Genomic DNA, 17278 nt, shown 5'->3' with positions numbered 1-17278 from the left:
CAGAATTGGAGATTCCAACCCTCATTATATCATTTCTGTAATGCAAATGGTTATGTATAGAAGAAGATTTAATTAATCCCCTGCTGGTTGGTAGTATACCCTAAAGCAAACATATTCAGCAAAGGAAAAAAAATTAAAACAAGAGTGCATGGTACCAGGTCACTGACTGTCAGTGGAATTTCATCATCTGTGAAATATTAACTTATTAACTGAAATATATTTACTCTTATAGCTGTAAAAATATTTGTCTATTGTCCCAACTGGTATGATAGTGAGTACCTTGCAAGGAGCCAAGGTCAAAAGCAATCTCAGGAATCGTGCTGTCTGCTCTGGCAAAAATATGGAACATCCTGTGTGGCGATGGTTCTCATTTTAATTTGCAAGGACTCCATTTAAGCTGCCATCAGTACAGGCTCCAGCATCCAACTTTGCCTGTGGGTCTGTGCCATATGTGCAGATACATATTCAAGGACAAATTACAAGACTGAGAGAAAGTGGCAAATTTGAGTGATGGATTCCTGTTTTTTCACACTTTTATAACATATCTGCTGGAACGGTGTGGGTTGTATTGTAAGTCAGTGAACAAATAGATTTCCAGACTTTATTTCCTCTCCATATTGTGTGCACACACCTATGCAAAAATCCAGCACTCTCTGCTGCCTGAAACATTCCTGTTTTCAGATGCAGTTTCTGTATTTAAAAAAACACAACTGAATAAATTTTTCAGTATCTATGTACTAAACAATGTATTTTGCAGACAGAAAAATGATCTTTCAAATGAACGGTAACTTTTCTCTTTTAGCCTCTTTGCTGCCTGTAAAATGAGGATCTGGTCTTACTGTGAAACCTCTTCTCTGTAGCATGATATGATATCCAACTGATTTTATAGCCTCATGATTGAGGTGATGAACTTAAGATAAAAGGAAATATAAGGAACTCTTTTGAAGGCAGATATTTGAATCAGCTTTTTATAAATTCTGTGATGCTGAATTTCTTTCCCAAGGTTCCTTTTTAACTGCTTGTCTGGAAATCTGCTGCTTCTTTTGTCTTGTGGAGATCAAGTTGCATGTTTAATAATTATGCCTTGAAATGTGGAACTGGTACAAAAAATTAACTTTCAGAACAGTCTGTTCTTGTCATTTGGGTACTGCAAGATTTAATACACTCTTTATTTTTTAGGATCTGTGAAAGTAGTTCTTTATTTCCACTTCTGAAAGTTCTTTGTGAATAATGTGCACCAATATTTTATAACGTTCTTATGCTATTTAGCACTTCGTATAAATCAAATATAGATGTAAGCCTCTGTTTTGAGGGTTATATTGTTGACCTAGAGAGCAGGTGGCATGGAGGCTGTCTGGAGTAATAATGGCAATATAAATATAGCTACTGGCAGCACAAGTGCTCAGGGGGGCAGATGTGCTGTTGGAAGGGGCAGTTTGGAATTTTGCAGGTTCCTGTGTTCTCATCAGAAGGGTGATCTTTAATGAAAAATGTCCTTCAGGATAAACTAGCATAATGAAAGGATTACAGCTACACCCTTTAAATAGTGTTTCAGACTAAGTAGTCGCAGCTCAGCACTCTTTTATTAGTTATCTCACCTCTTAAAATGTGATTTATTTTTTCAGAGTCATGGACATGTAATGCCAAACTCCTTTGTGGTGTGAGTGGAAACCAGTTAAATCATACCACCTACCTCATAATTTACTAACTAAACCATTTAATCTCTACTATAAATGATACTATATATGATTCTGAGTAGACTTTAGCCTTTATAAGATGCTTGTGGAATGCTGTTGGACTTTTCTCTTACATTTTTCATAATTATTGAATCACTGTTTTTGTAGTGCTACTTCATATGTTTGAAATCACCCTATCCTTACAAGATCCAAACTCTCAGTTGGTCCCATTGCACACATTGAAGTGTTGAACTGAGTCGCAACCCCATGAGTGTATCCCCATCTCTGGGAGGCGTTTTCATTGTCCCCTCGATCCCCTGGAGATCTGCAGTGCTCTCTGGCAGTGGGCATCCTCAAACAGGAAATAGTTCAGTATTGTAAATGCGGGTGAACCCGGTGGGAAGAAATGAGGATGTGTGACTTGAGTTCAGAAGGCTGAATGATTTCTTTTTTGTAACTATACTATAATACATTAATATACTATTTAAAGGAGATACTAAAACTACACACCTACTTTTTCTAAGTACCATATCTAACTCACAACTCCTGGCCCTCTCTGGAGAGTTCAGACACAGGTGGGTTGGATTGGCCATCAGGCTCAAACAATCCTCACCAGAATCCAATCAAGCAATCACCCCAGGTAAACAATTCTCCAAACACATCCCACATGGGAAAACAAGGAGCAGGAATAGAAATTGTTTTCTCTTTCTTCTCTCTGTGCTCCTCTGTGAACAAGTCCTGAGAGAGAGAAGAATGTGCCTGCCACAGTTCAGCAGTTGTCTGCAGTCTGCTCCCTCCTTCTTTCCATCTCCACTTATTTTCTCTCTGGGATGTAACTTCTTCACACACAAACTCCCCGGTGATTTGGGAAAAGCAAATTGTAATTACACTGCTCGTGGCTGTGTAATGTCCAGCTCTGGTGCTTTTGCTTTGGCCCCACCATTCATGGCTTGTTTGGGGGATTATAGGGGCTGTTACCAGCTTTGGAGAGGCAGAAAAGGGCAGAGAGCTGGGAGAGGGCATTGTCATTTCTCCAGAGGACATGGAAAGTACTGCAGAGGCCGGGTCGTGTTGGGCTGTGTGGCTGTTAGGGTTTGTGAGAGGGATTTTAAGACTAACATGAACTGAGGCATAGTGGAACAACAGGTATAAAAATTGATTGTTTTGATTGTGCTCTTTGTTGTCGAGACCACAGTGGTATTAAATGTGAACTACTGCCTATTGATTCCACAGCTGCACTGTGTTTGTCAAGGTGGCGGTGCAGAATGAAGACAATTCCTACATGGATAGGATAACATTTCAATTGCATTGAGATGTCATTTGCATTGAGATGTCATCTGCTAGGACTTTGTTCCTTCCTTGTTTGGAAACTCAGTTTCCAAGGGATGCTTTCAGGAACAAACCCCTAGGCAGTCCTCCTCCTAAACTAGCATGCATTTTAACCTGAATTACCTACATTGTAGGAAGTATTAAATGTCATATTGTTTGAGTAGAGCAAGCATTCTGTAAAGGAAAGGATTTGTCCATTCCTGTTCCTGGACCATGTTTCTTGTGATGTATGTCTGGTAATTACAAGTCACAATTACCAGAGCTGTGCTGCTGCAAGGGAGTGTTCTCTCTTTAAATGACTTTTCAGCTCTAATGACTAGAGCAAAGCTTGTAAAAATGAACCCTAGAAGTTAAAAAACGAGAAGGTATCTAGAGAGATTTAAAGGTCACTCTTTTGCTTTTTCATCCAGTACTATGAAATTCCAGAGCTTTATACATACATTCTAAAAATTTCTGGGGCTTACTGTGTTGGAATCAACAGAAATATGTCATTTGAATAGGAAAAGTGCCTTCTGCCAAGAGGTGCCATCTTCTTTAAAAAGCATAAATTAAATACAGCTGCTCATATGACGAAAGAGATGTATATGAATGTCTAAGTAACACACTATCCACAGAAGCAGAATAACATATAATATCTATTATACATTACCTGTTTTTTTTATTAATTTGCAGTAGCAAAAAGCTGTCCTTGCTTACACAGGTTTCACAGTTGGAAACTAATTCTTTCTTACAAATGATAGTGGAAGAAGTACCTTTTTTAGACTATAAACCACACAACCTATTATAGATGCTAATGATTTATTATCTTACGCACTTGAAGTGTTTTGATTAGATCTTGACAAGTTTGTCTGATGACAGGAATTTATTTCTTGATGCTGTAAGCTGTCAGCCTTGAGATAATTCACACATGGAATTTGCTTGGTACTGTTAAACTGTAATGAAATTTCAAATTATGGAGAAGTAATACTTAAAAAGAATAATGGCATGTAAGAGTTTATTTATTTAATTGTTTGTTTGTTTGTTATTAGTGGCTGTAACTTTTTGGTGGTATCTTTGAAAAACTTGAAGCCAAATCCCACGTATGACTGATCAGACCAGTCACTGCCTGTCAATAGCATTGTCAGTCATGTCAGTCAACACAAACACTGTAGCTAAAGATGGAAAAAATATTACCGTACCAACTTAAGGATTTGATTTTTGTTTTCCTATTAATTTTTTTCAGTATTGAGGGGAAACAGTGATTTTATTTTTTTTTCTTAGAGGGGATGAGAAGCACATCCCGTAGATCAGTACGCTGACACCCAGTTGGCCCCGGCCGTGCTGCTGCTTGCCGGCTCGGCCGGGACGAGCCCAGCCCGAGCCCAGCCCGAGCCCTTGTTTTGAGGAGAAAACCCCAGAATCGGGAACCGGGGCGGCGGCCGCGGCTGCCACCTGGCGGTGTCCGGCGGGAGCGCAGCCCCGCAGCCGGGCGGGGCCGGGGATTGCGGGGACGGGCATGGGGACAGTGCCGGGATGGGGACAGTGCCGGGATGGGAACAGTGCCGGGATGGGAACAGTGCCGGGATGGGGACGGGCATGGGGACAGTGCCGGGATGGGGACGGGGTGGGGACAGTGCCGGGATGGGGACAGTGCCGGGATGGGGACAGTGCCGGGATGGGGACAGTGCCGGGATGGGGACGGGGGCGGAGTGGGGACAGCGCCGGGATGGGAACAGTGCCGGGATGGGGACAGTGCCGGGACGGGGACGGGGTGGGGACAGTGCCGGGATGGGGACAGTGCCGGGATGGGGACGGGCATGGGGACAGTGCCGGGATGGGAACAGTGCCGGGATGGGAACAGCGCCGGGATGGGAACAGCGCCGGGATGGGGACAGTGCCGGGGATGGGGACAGTGCCGGTGAACAGTGCTGGGATGGGAACAGTGCCAGGGATGGGGACAGTGCCGGGATGGGGACAGTGCCGGGATGGGGACAGTGCCGGGACGGGGACGGGGTGGGGACAGTGCCGGGATGGGGACAGTGCCGGGATGGGGACAGCGCCGGGCATGGGGACAATGCTGGGGGACAGTGCCGGGGATGGGGACAGTGCCGGCTTGGGCAGTGCCGGGGGATGTGCCATGTCCGTCAGTGCTGGTGCCTGGGGATGCCCCCCGGGCTCTCGGCTGCAATAAAACCCGCAAAATCTCCCCTCTGCCTTTGCTTGTGCTGCTGAAATGCAAAATGCTGCTGAGAAGAGGAAATTGTATTTGGTCTCAAATTTTTTTTGGTAATACGTAATACAACTAATGTGTGTTTCTGAAAAAACCCCAAATCACCCCCCAAATCCAGTCTGTGGCATTAATTCTTCCTTTTGGTGAGAGTGTGAGACCATACTTCAGCAGCTGCAGGCATACCACGTTCCATGCTTCTGGAAGTGGTTTTGTCTGATGCTGATGAGGTATGTAGGACAGAATTAATTACTGCCTTATCTTTGCTCAGGCTTGAATTTCAAAGTTATGTTTGCTCTGTTGAGTACTTATGATTTTTAACTCCAAAGGCAATGATTGTTTAGGCAAAATGAGCAACTCTCATACCCCAGACTGTGCTTTGTGAATGTGCAGCAGCAGAGCTGTGCAGTTTCACACTGAGCATGCGCTGGGAAATGGCCAGCTCTTTATTCATTCCACCTCAGTAATTTATTGATAAATAAATCAGTAATATATAATAAAAAGTAAAATTAACTCAAGGTTTTTATTCTTTTTTTTTTTTTTTCACAGAAAGAGCTCAGTCTCCCCAGAAGAGGAAGCTTGTAAGTATAATTATTCTTTATTCATCCCTTGGTTTGTTTTGAACATATATAGCTGTTCAGTTGTGGAAGTAATTTAAATGGGCAGATGCTCTGTTTCTTCTGTTAAACATTTTCAAGAATCTGTCATGGGCTTGGAAACAGCTAGCTTGGATTTCTGTGAGACTGAAGCCTCTATTCATTTCCTTAAGTGTAGCAGGAAAAGCAGTGGTAGTGTAAGCTTACTTCTAATTACCAGCTTGAGCTGATCCTGATACCGAAGTAGCTGCAGTGTTGAGTGCTGCCACTCCGACGTGGCTGCAGTGCCTCCAGAGGAGTCACTGATTATTTATGCAATATGGACAGCTCTGATCACTGCTCTTCAAACAGTCTGTTGACAGAAGTCTAAGCACAAAGCTCCCGGGCCACACAGGTCAGGTGTTTGTGGAGGAGGCAGCCTGATAGAAGTATCTCAATAAAGATATGTCAGGAAAAGTAGGCTTTTAAAACTGTTGTTTAAACGAACAGCAATTTTTTTTTAATGCATTATGATGCTTAAAGAATTTTAGCAAACTAACTTGGTGTTTCAATGGTATTATAAGAGCTCAGCTTCTGCTATGCTTACAGATTTATGATGGAAGAAATTGCATTATTGATTGCATTATATAGAAGAGAAAGCTTTTGTACTGCCTGCTATTGCATTATGATTTAAAATTGTTTCCCAAAGCTTGTGGACTAGAGACATGAAGCACACAAAAGCTTATAACCTTTCTTCCTCAGGTTTCTGGTTCTAATGAGAAATGATTTTCAGTCTTTCAGTCTAAGCTATCCCCTTTGTATAAGAAACAGTGTTTGGAAAATGCTGTGTAGAGCTAGTGATTCAGGGCTGAACAATACAGAGGATCAAAAGGTCTCTTTTTAAAAGTGGGGCATGACCAGACCTTTTTGTTTAGTTCATATGACAATGATAAACCAGTCAGGGAGTTATTTAAAGAACATGAAGCACTGACTGGTTTTGGGGTTTTTTTTTAACCAGTATGCCTCAAAGGCTGGCTTAACGAGATTTGAGAGATTTCTAAGACAGGTGGTGTTCATCATTTGAAGATTATGAATGTTCTTTGATCAAATAGTGGAGCAGTGAGTTACCAGTAAGTTTTTTGTTGCACAAAACTTTTGGAATTGAGGATGCCAGAGATATTCCAGCTCATTCCAGCATGGAGGTGGGTATGACACAAGACTACTTACATATTTTAATTTGAACTATCTGTAATACAAATGAAGTGCTTCAGATGTGAAATGTTTTAGTTACTGGTAACTAAACCAAATGACTGAATATTTTATTTCTGTATTACTTCTGCAATTTTTATTACTATTACTTCATTTTAGTTTTCTTCCACGAGTGAGTGCCTTTTAAGCTGTCACTATGTGAAGTAATTTAGCAACCTGTGCCAGAAGATCCAGGCCATAAATTTTAAGCACAAGGTTGCAGCTATTAGTGAGACTAAAAATCTATGAAGAATTGAAATGTCTTAGTTACCTGTGTTATCTAGTTGATTATTTGATTGTAGTTTCTGGAATTACAGATTCTATAGTCAAGTACCAAGTGTAGCAGAACCAAATGAGGTCTTGTTGTTTGAGAAGTTTTAACTGTTCATGAAGTCAGTATGCATTGTGGCTGATGTAGACCTGTATTGATGCTGTACTATGAAATGTACAGGCTCACTGAAAAGGCTCTTGTGGAATTGATCTGCATGATTTTGCATATCCCAGTATCAGAGTTACTTGATTTAAAAAAATCCTCTTTGTTTTTTAAGTAGAAATTAGAGTAATTTATATCAAGGGAATAACTATAATATATGTGTGTAATATAAGGTAAAATATACATATACTATGTATAAATTTGTTCAACCATTCAAAAATAGTGGCATTTTAACTGTGGGCAGTTTTCAGTTCTTCTGGAGGCTTTTCTTCTCTGGAATCAACTTAACTGTGAACCTCATAAGTAAAAATAAATTCTGAAAATAAAATTTATTCTGAAAAGCTGCTGCTGTGCTATGGCTGATGAGCAGGGATAGTTGTAGTTGTAGCCATGTCCTTATTCATTGACTGTCAGTCACTGACTTTTGTTCACTGACAGAAGCAGAAGCAGGGATGGACAGGAGGATGAAGTACCTGGCTTGGAGACAAAAACCCTCAAGAGGTGCATCCATTTTCTGCACAAACTCCAGCTTTTGTAGCAGTTCAGTAGCAGCTGAAGTATATACAGAAATCAGCCACTCAGCTTGTTTTTGTGTGCTAGTCTGGAGGTTGGGGTGCACTTAATTCTGTAAAAAATCTACTACTGCTCTACTGCTGACTGGTTTGGTGATTGCTTTGCTGGATTGTTGAGTTAGAAAGGTTTTAGCCTGCTGATCAGCTCGAGTATTTGTCATTGCTGAATGAAAAAGGATGAGCTATTTCTGACAATGCTTCTAACTTTTTCTTTGTATGACTCCCAATGCTTCTTATTTCCTGGGTTGGTATGAGTAATCATTATTATATTGCAGGAACTAATTATAAACAGGGACAACAAGAGTTGCTGTGCTTATTTGTGCAAAGGAAAAGGAGTGGAGTTACATGTCTCACTGCTTTTGTCAGGAGAGCCTGAGAAATTTTGACACCTAAAGAAGCTCTTGGGTGGGAGCTGAAAAGAATGAATGGTGGGATGGAGCCTGTGAAATCTGTTGATGAGTGTTGATGACTGTTTCCATATTAGCAGAAGGAAACACACTGTAAAGGATGGCTTTGCACTTGGGTAATCTTGCAATCCTAATTTTGAAATTGTCAACACAGAGTGAGCAGACATGTAAAATAGATGGGGGAATTGTATGCAGGGTGACATTAAGAGAAATGCCTGATAATTTAGATACCATTTTGTTGTTAATATGCTTAAAGTGTTTGTGTTTCTATGGGGGGGTTATGTTTAATGCACTAAAGGAGATGATATTCAGCTGAGTTGTAGGCTGCTGAGAGACTGAATAGTTAGAGAACAGGAATAGGTAGTTATATTTTGTCTCTGGTGTGGTTCAATAATCAGAGTTCAAAGTTTTCCTTTAATGAATTATGCATATAAATGTATTGGTTATGTTTTTCCCCATGCTTTGTTCACAAAAGAAATAATTACCATTCATGAATATTTTCTTTAGTTTCAAATAGTGAATGTGGCATGATAAACTCAAACTTTGATCTCCAGCCTATTAGTTGAAGTGGTTTAATTATTTTCAGCCATTTTCCTGTTCTATTCTCTGTACAGAGATTGTTTTCTGTATTGTTGGCTGCAGTTTCACATGGTTTTGATGTGCACCTGCACGTGCAGTAGAGATGTTCCAGACTTGAAAGAACGAAAGTGGGGACCTTGCAGCAGGAGTGTCCTGTGGTGAAGCATCTCTGTGTGTTCAGGTGTCTGAGAGCAGTTCAGCACCCAGATCAGGCTGCAAACTGCATTTCATTGTGGCTGCAGGATGCCCAGCACCAGCCAGGGCCTCACTATTGCTTCTGCTTGCCTCCTTGGCTGAGCAGTAGTCACTAAATCCAGTTGGGGTTGCCCTTGAGCCATCTGTTTTCTTGTTCAGTATCCCAATAATAAGAATAAATTAATTATATATTCGGCTCTGTATACCATAAACCTTACTGACCTGTTCGGACTTTTTAATGAAAAATGCGGGTTTATATTTTAAATCCTCATGGTTTCTAAGGCAGGGTTCATAGTGTGGGTTGCTGTAACTTTTGTGCTTTCTAAATATAAAATTTTGTAAAAAGAAAACACAGCTTTCCCATATTATATCCAAATTTGAAAAGAGTAATTTCCTCAGCAAACTAAAATTGCTAAACCAGTTTCTAACTTCAGCTGTAAGTTTTTTTTGTTAATTATTTCCTGCTATCAACCATCTGTATCAAATATACTTTAAAAGGCTGTATACAAATGGCAAAAGAAAAGGAGGCATAAGAAACATGAATAAATAGTTTTAATTCAGAATATAGTAAAAATACACATTTATATGAACCAAATATTACACGTTGTTGTTTTGATGGTGACTGGTGGTGGTGAAGAGTAGTATTTACCTGAAGCTTTTATGTCTAACTCTGAAATATGGCAAGGAACATAAAAGTGTTTGCTGAAGATGTGTGCAAGCCTTTTATGGTGGTCTTTATTCCTTCTAATCACTTTTTAAGGCAGCTTATGTCCCCTGTGGGACTTGTTTTCTCTCATTCTCTCCCTTCTTCTCTGTACTACCATTCTACTTTAAACCTCTGAAGATTCTTAGTATCTGCTGCCCTAGACATTTCTGAGGGGTTTTCATTAAACAAGTCTTCATCATAATTTGTTAAACTTGCCCCCAACTTCTTGACAGTAAAATAACACACAAACACAGCAAGGAATTTCTTTGGGGTGATGTGCTGAACTACTTGTATTCTTTTTAATGTTTAGACCTTTGAAACAATAAGAATTTTGATGGCAGGAAAGAAAATTTCTGGCCTTTAGTGGTTTACGTCTTCGTGCTGCCATGCTCAGGTGCTGTGGGAATTTCCTCTGTATCTGCAGAGAAATGGAGTATATAATTCAGTTTCTGCTCGTCTTGGCGGGTGAGTGTTTCTGCTGGTGATGGATCGATGCCGTTTCCCTGCCAGGAGCAAGTGCCATTGTCCCAAGAGTGGGAAAGCCAAAGTGCAGGAAGTGGATGAAAAATGGGTCTGGAAAGGAGTAGGGAATTTTGCTGCTTTTGCACTCTGTTCTGATTTGGATGTGGAAATAAAGTAAGAAATAATGCCTCCAGTCAATGCATGCTGCTTGTGGTGCTTTATATAGATGGGAAGAGAAAGAGGTGCACTCTTCTGACCACCCCATCCTTCTCTGGCATGTAGAAGCAGCTCACAAGCAGTAGGTCAAAAATAACCTCCTGCTCTTAAGCTGATCCATGGGGCTGGTTCTGGAGGTGGAACGTGCAAATTATTCTTGTGGGGCTCCACAGCAGTGCTGCTATTCCTGTATTAGACTTTAAAAATTATTTGAAAGTCTTGTTTCTTTAAAAGAAGTGATTTGGTGAATCAGGAGTATTCTAGTGTTATGAATAGATTGTAATCTTAGAGACAAAGAATTTATGGAGGTTTTAATCAAGGATTTAAAAGTGGAAAAAGTATTTTGTGCAGTTTTTATTGTCAAGTTTCCACTACTTAATCCAGGCTCTCATTTAATAAGTACAATAGAATTATTCGCAGCATACCAAATTTGTACTTTGTGTTGCTTGCTGTGCTGTCTGTCTCCAGAGGCACAGAGTGGGGGCAGGGGCTTTGCTTGTGTAAGGAACAACCATCCCGGCCCTTCATCCTCAGCCTTGCACTCTGTTTTCCTAATTGCTGAGAGATTGGGATTTCGTAGTGTGGCACTGCGATCAGAATCTTGGGAAGGTCTGACGATCAGAGTTGTCACCTGGGATTTGACTTGGTTGATGAGTACTTGTGAATAGCAGCCTTTAGCACTCTAAAGCCTATCAAACATATATGTGGAAACTTCTTTTGAGGAAAGTAACATTCTTACAAATACACATTTTAAAAATGCTGGACATCGATTTGGGCAGTTTTGTTAATAGCACAGAATAGATTTTGAGCTGACTGAAGTCCCCGTTTGCAGGCAGAAGTGTGAAGGGAACATTTCCTCCTAGTGAAGGTGTTGCCCCTTCCTCCCCTGCGGCATGCGGCTCCCCGGGCTGCTGCCAGCGCTGTGCCCTGCTCCCGGCGCTGCAGCCCGTGCAGTCTCTGTGGGAGCAGTTTCGGGAAGGTGTTTGAAGCTGCAAGTGGCGGGGGTTGATTTCTGACGGGGGCTGGCTCCCGGTCCCGCCGGCCGGGCGCAGCTGCTGCCGCGCCCGCTGAGGGCTCTGCCGGGCCCTGGGAGCGGGCGCTGCCCTGCCCCAGCGCCGGCGGCTTTCGGGCCGCTGCCGGGACCCGAGACCCTGCCAGAGCCTTTCGCTGTGCCCCGGCGCCGTGTCTCGCCGCCGGGGAAGGCTGCTCTGCCCGCGGGAGCTGGGACAGGGGCGGCTGATGCGATGCGCCGCGCCCCGGCGGCAGCGCGGGGCTGGCGCTGTGACGGGTCAGGCGGCCGCTGTGTCCCGGCACCTTCCTCCCCTTCTGCTCGGCTCCGCGTCCTTTCGCCGGATGCTCTGAGATTTTTTTAATCTGATTTTTTAAAATATAAATAATTAGGTTTTTGACATGAGCTGTGTGGTTAATCTGGACCATCACTGAGCTGCCGAGGTCTCTGTGGCACTGGGGGTGTGCGAAGAGCTCGGAATTGCACTGATTGTTCTGTGCTCTGCGTTGGAGCGATAACAGCGGCCTCTCCTTCCCAGCCCTAAGCCTCTTAGGCTGGGAGGAGGCACATCAGTGTATCAGCACAATGATGAAGCGGAGGAAACAGAAGCTTGGAGCCCCATCTCTGCGGATCCAGTAAGGACTGTTGTGAAAAATAAATTGCACCTAATAATTTCAGATTGAAGCTATGAAGAAGAAAAACCAGCCAGAATTTTCTGTGGCCAATAGACTTTGCTTTGATTTGTTAGAACTTTCTTATTTGTCATGCTTGTTTGGCTGTACATTAAATTTTGTTTTGGAAGCTTTAGCATTTTACTTTTGTGGAGTATTAACCATGAAGGGTAGCCAAAAAAAAAGAGCAATGTTTCAAGGTTTTTAACTGGGATACATTGTGGTTAAATTTTGTCCCAGTCATTAGTGTAGTCAAACTAAATGTTTGTAACTCTGTCTTTCTAGTTTGATCATTCTTCAGATTTAAAAAGCACTTTTAATAATCTGTCAGAAGGCTGTCACAGTGCTAAAATCTTTAGAAACCTTTGCTACCTGTGCTGTCTTCTAGCATTAAGAATGCTTTTGAAAACTTCTAGATTTGAAGCAAGAAGTCTTAGCTTACATTGCCGCATTGTCACGTGTATTTCTACAAATGGAATTTTAACAAGCATTTCCTTTTTAAATGCTTTTCCTTTATAAGTGCTTTGAAATCTACTAATGGAAACTGCTATTTATGATCATAATTATATTTATTGTTTCTATTAGGTAAAATTAAGGAAATTGCATGTTTAGTACTGTGTTCATAAGTAGAGGGGGTGAAAAGAATCTATCGTGTAGTCAGTGGAGGGAGGAGCAGGGTAAGAGGCAGGCTTAACCTTTTCTGTCTGCAGACTGTAAAGCTCATCAGCTGTTTAAGCAGAGATTGCTGGTGGGGAGGATTTCCAGTATATAAAGGTTGCTTTACTGATAAGTATTTGGATTCACTAGGAAATTAAAAGCTAGGAACATGGACAAACATGCTTGACTTCAGGACGCTAAGTGTAAAATATCTGAATTCTAACCAAAACTGAAGCATGCCTAAATTTCCATTTTGCTCACTTTTGTGTTTAAATATTGTAAATAGAAAATATTTTTCAGCCCTCAGTCAAAAATCAAAGTTATCAGTGTAAGAATACAGTGGCACTAATTTGTATTCTAATACATAAGCATACAGTGTAATACCAATAATTGTAAGTTAACTTTTACTTTATTTCTAGTGAAGGACATCTCATCGTGTATAGTTCACTAAAGTAGGTGTTAGAACCTCTGCTCTGTGCTTATGTACAAGTCTGTTTGCAGCTTTTTGAAAAGCAGCTACTTTGAGACCTCTTCTGTTCCCTGTGTGAATAAAAACGTGCCTTGGCTGCTGACCCTGCAAAAGCAGGATAATTCACAAAACTGAGCACAGGGCTGGGCATCAGCACCCTCAGCTACAATCCTGATGCTACCATGGGTGTGCTGTGGACATGTCACTAAACCTCTTCATGCCTCAGTTTCCCCTCTGCTAAAATTAGAATAAAGCCATTTTGCAGTGCTGCTTTCAGGCTTAATTAGTTGTTGCTCTAAAACAACTGCCACTGCTAAATGTTGTTTTCTAGTTAATAGTTTGTGTCATTCATATTTTCACAGTTGTGTCTTTTGGTTATTGCCACAGCTGTGGCATAGAACCATGGCTCCCAAATTGTGAAGGCAGTGATAGAAATGGTCTATGTGTGCTGCTGGTGCCATTATTAATTTATTCATTTTTCTCAAATAAACATTTGAATTAGAGATTGACAATAGTGTGTATTCCAGAAAGCCTGGAAATCACTGCAAGAAAGGATTTGGATAATTCCAGATTGGAGGGGTTTTGTAGTGGAAAAATAACTTTGAATGTATATTAAATTGACTGAAAAATACATTTTGGTTTGAATGACAATGGAAAGGAATGACTTTTTACCACTTAGTTTATTGCATTTGTTTAGAAGATATAACTTGTATTTTGAATTTTTTTTTTCTTTATTGAAACAGAAGATGTGATATTGACCATGATTTTTTTTTTCTGCCATGGTACCTTGTCAGAATCTCCTCTTCTTTGTTCTCCCACTGCCGAGGAAATGAGGTTCATCAGCACATGTTCTCTCCTACATCTGCTCCAGGCCTGCAGCATCTTAAATTCCCATTTAGTGCTGACTGTGCACTTGTCACTTCTCCTCTAGTATTTTACCTGAACTCACAAGCCCAGAGCAATCCATCTAGTCCGTGCTACAGCCATCCTTTTCAGTGGAGGTAAGGAGAGGTATCAACTAGGGATTTTTAACAGTTTAGTGTTGGCATAACCATCTATGAACTTAACAGCTTTAGAGTTCAAGAGATTAACATCTAACAGAAGGAAACAGCTTCCTACTCACAACTTACTTCCAGCCATTTAGTGTTCAAGTGGATGTTGCGTATTGGGATGAACTTTTTCTAGTTTGTGTAGGCCCTATGTAGGGAAAAAGATAAATTTGATTTAGGAATGGAAACCTGTCTGCTGGTGTGTGCATACCTGTTCCTGGTGGTACCTTGTGTTGGCACATGTGCAGCTTGTACCATGCAGCAGAGAAGCCCTCACAGGCATATCTGGTGTCAGGAAAACAACTTTAAAAGTAAAGCAGCCTAAAGGGGGGGTCCTTAAAAACTCCTGCCTAAGTAGTGGGTCTGTGCTAAATACTATACCCTCTTCTGTTCTCTGGAAATCCACTCTGCTTTCTTACAGAGGCTGGCAGGCTGAAGTCTCCAAACACAGGGTATACAAAGGATAAGGAGTAGAATCAAGCCTGTTGTTAGCAGGCTTGAATGAAGGATGCAAGTTTCTAAAGCAGAAATAGTCCAAACCAGCTCAGTTTATATTAAAGCACTTAACAGCTCAACTGATATATTTACCCTTCAGGATTAGCTCTTGTTCCTCACTGGGCTCCTGTGGGACAGGCACAGCCATCAAGCACCCCAGGGGAAACCTTCAGCTTCTTCACGCAGGGGAAATGTCACCAGCTCTCAGGGGGACAGTCCCAGGCGAAGGCTCACACATGCTGGAGATCTTTGCATGTGTGGTTATGAAACTGGAGCTCAGTGGTACCTACTTAAAACTTGAGCCAACATAGCACCAGAGGGCTGGTTTTGAAGTTCACATGCTGCAGGGTGGATGTGGCTGGTCAAATTTCAGTTACTCATCAGGTGGTAATGCTATAGCCCCTGAATCTAGATGTTATTTCAGAGGGAGGTTGGTCTTGCTGGCCAGTTCTGGTAGGACTAACCTGAAAATGTGAAGTTGAACTATTTTAGGCTTCTGCCCCCCTAATGTAGAGTAATGTATATGACATCTGTTGAGTGGAAATCAGGTTGTCAGCAGAGGAAAGGGATGTTGCATGTGTCTGTCCTCACTGTGCATGGCCATGGGGAGAGGCTTGCCCAGCATCTGCTGCTTTCCTGCACGATGGGCAGTACTTGGTGACAATTCTTAATAAGGTGCTCACTTTGCAGCACTTGGGGGAAGTGAAGGGCAGTGACTACAGAGCAGTCTCCTAACATTTCAATGTCATGGCCATCAATCTAATTTTAAATGAATTTTTATTATTTAAAGGCTGGTATTGGGTAATGTTCCTTTAAACAAGGGTGGTTAAACTCAATTAAATGCTGTTTAGCCTTGGGGCTAATTAACAGACTGGTAAGTGGCAATTAAATGTAAAGATTAGATTATTGTTAAAGTCAGTTGAGAACTGTTCTTTTTGGAGATGAGATCTGATGCTTATTGATTATTTTCAAGAGCGTTTTTGGTACTTACTGCTTTTTCTTTCTCTGAGAAACCTTCAATTTTCAGTGTTCTGACATGGGTCAGTGAATAATTTACTCTTTAAGAACAGTTCATATAAAAGTCTTAATAGCAAGCTTTATTCCACTGTTACTATGGACTCCTTGATAATAATATTTTTCACATATGAGGACCTTCCAGCCATCTGCTCTTTAAATACTGAATGGTTGATGATTCACAGATACATGGTTCTGTATGAGAGCTTAGGTCGACTATAATAAGTTTTTATTTTTGTCGTTGTTGCTTTCACCTGTGCAGCTCTTGATCCTGTTTTATCCTGTCTTTCTTTGTTGCAGTTTTGTTTACTTGGTTACGGTGCCAGTGATAGCCATTCCTGCTTGCTTAGAGCAAAGGTTCATCTTGGCAAGTTACCACTGTCATTGATCTGCTCAGCTTAGCACCTCAGGTTAGCCAGGCAGTGATTCATTTCCATGGCTATGCAGGGAACTGCTGGAAAATGTAACAAGAAAAACTTGTGCCTTCACATTAAATCTTCCTCACTTTTAACCTTTGGTATATTGCATTTACAAGAAATTGCAGAGATTTTCCCTTCTTCCCTATATTTCGTGGTGCCATTGATAATTTTATGTCGACAGATGAACAACTGTTGGTGCATCTGATGTCAAGACAGATGGCATGGAAGTTCATGGCTTCTGAAAGAATTAATATAATTGAGATGGAAAATATTTTAGACATAACCTTGAACAAATGAAAATAATGTAAACCTTGCAAAAGAGTAAAAGGAAATGTGTCTGATTACAATAAAACCAAATTGATAGCAGGTGGAATAGGACTGCTATAGTTGATGGAAATGTGGGTTGGAATTAAGGTCATGCATCTTTAGGAAGAAAAGAGAATTATGTCCAGAATTAAACAAGTTCTGATTTTTGTCTTGGGATCTGGTTTGCACTCTTCTGGGGGTAACAGGCAAGTCAAATTACTGAAGAAGAAAATGAGGCCATGTTTCACAGCTGGTCCTCTTTATGAGCTGGCAAATCTTTGTGCACCCATATTTGTCCTCTAATTTAATCAAAAATATGATTTTACAGCATTTTTTGCTCTCAAGTTGCTTAAGAGATGTCATGAATTGATTGTTCTAACTTGGAAGTGATGAACCGTGAGATTAAAGGAGAGTGCAATTACCCCCATTCCAGAAAATGTTACATTCTGAGTAACACCCTCAGTAAGAGATAAGACATTTTCAGTAATTCTAGAAACAGTTTAATTTGTTTGTGGTAAAAAGGATGAAAGTGTCCAGGTGCTGTTTTTCTGGCATCTCTGAGTGCTGCAGCTGAGGTGAAGTCTC

At 41.2% G+C, this 17278-nt stretch overlaps 1 protein-coding gene across 17 annotated transcripts in view; it reads left to right on the top strand.

Moving 5' to 3' along the window:
• MAST2 (microtubule associated serine/threonine kinase 2) overlaps nt 1-17278 on the top strand; it is a 203705-nt gene that overhangs the window by 92013 nt on the left and 94414 nt on the right. For 8 of the 17 annotated variants that reach the window (XM_085585688.1, XM_085585687.1, XM_085585686.1 and 5 more), the window contains 2 exons: nt 5761-5792; nt 14205-14411. In XM_085585688.1, the coding sequence (XP_085441814.1) occupies nt 5761-5792; nt 14205-14411 (239 nt within the window). Of the gene's footprint in view, nt 1-5760; nt 5793-11834; nt 12249-13360; nt 13394-14204; nt 14412-17278 lie in introns of those variants that run through there. The other 9 variants (XM_021528643.3, XM_085585690.1, XM_021528673.3 and 6 more) reach the window with 4 other exon arrangements.

Source organism: Lonchura striata, chromosome 8, assembly GCF_050655825.1.
Source record: "Lonchura striata isolate lonStrDom1 chromosome 8, ASM5065582v1, whole genome shotgun sequence".
Taxonomy (NCBI): domain Eukaryota; kingdom Metazoa; phylum Chordata; class Aves; order Passeriformes; family Estrildidae; genus Lonchura; species Lonchura striata.
The sequence above is the reverse complement of the archived record's forward strand: the minus strand, read 5'-3'. Positions and strand labels throughout refer to the sequence as shown.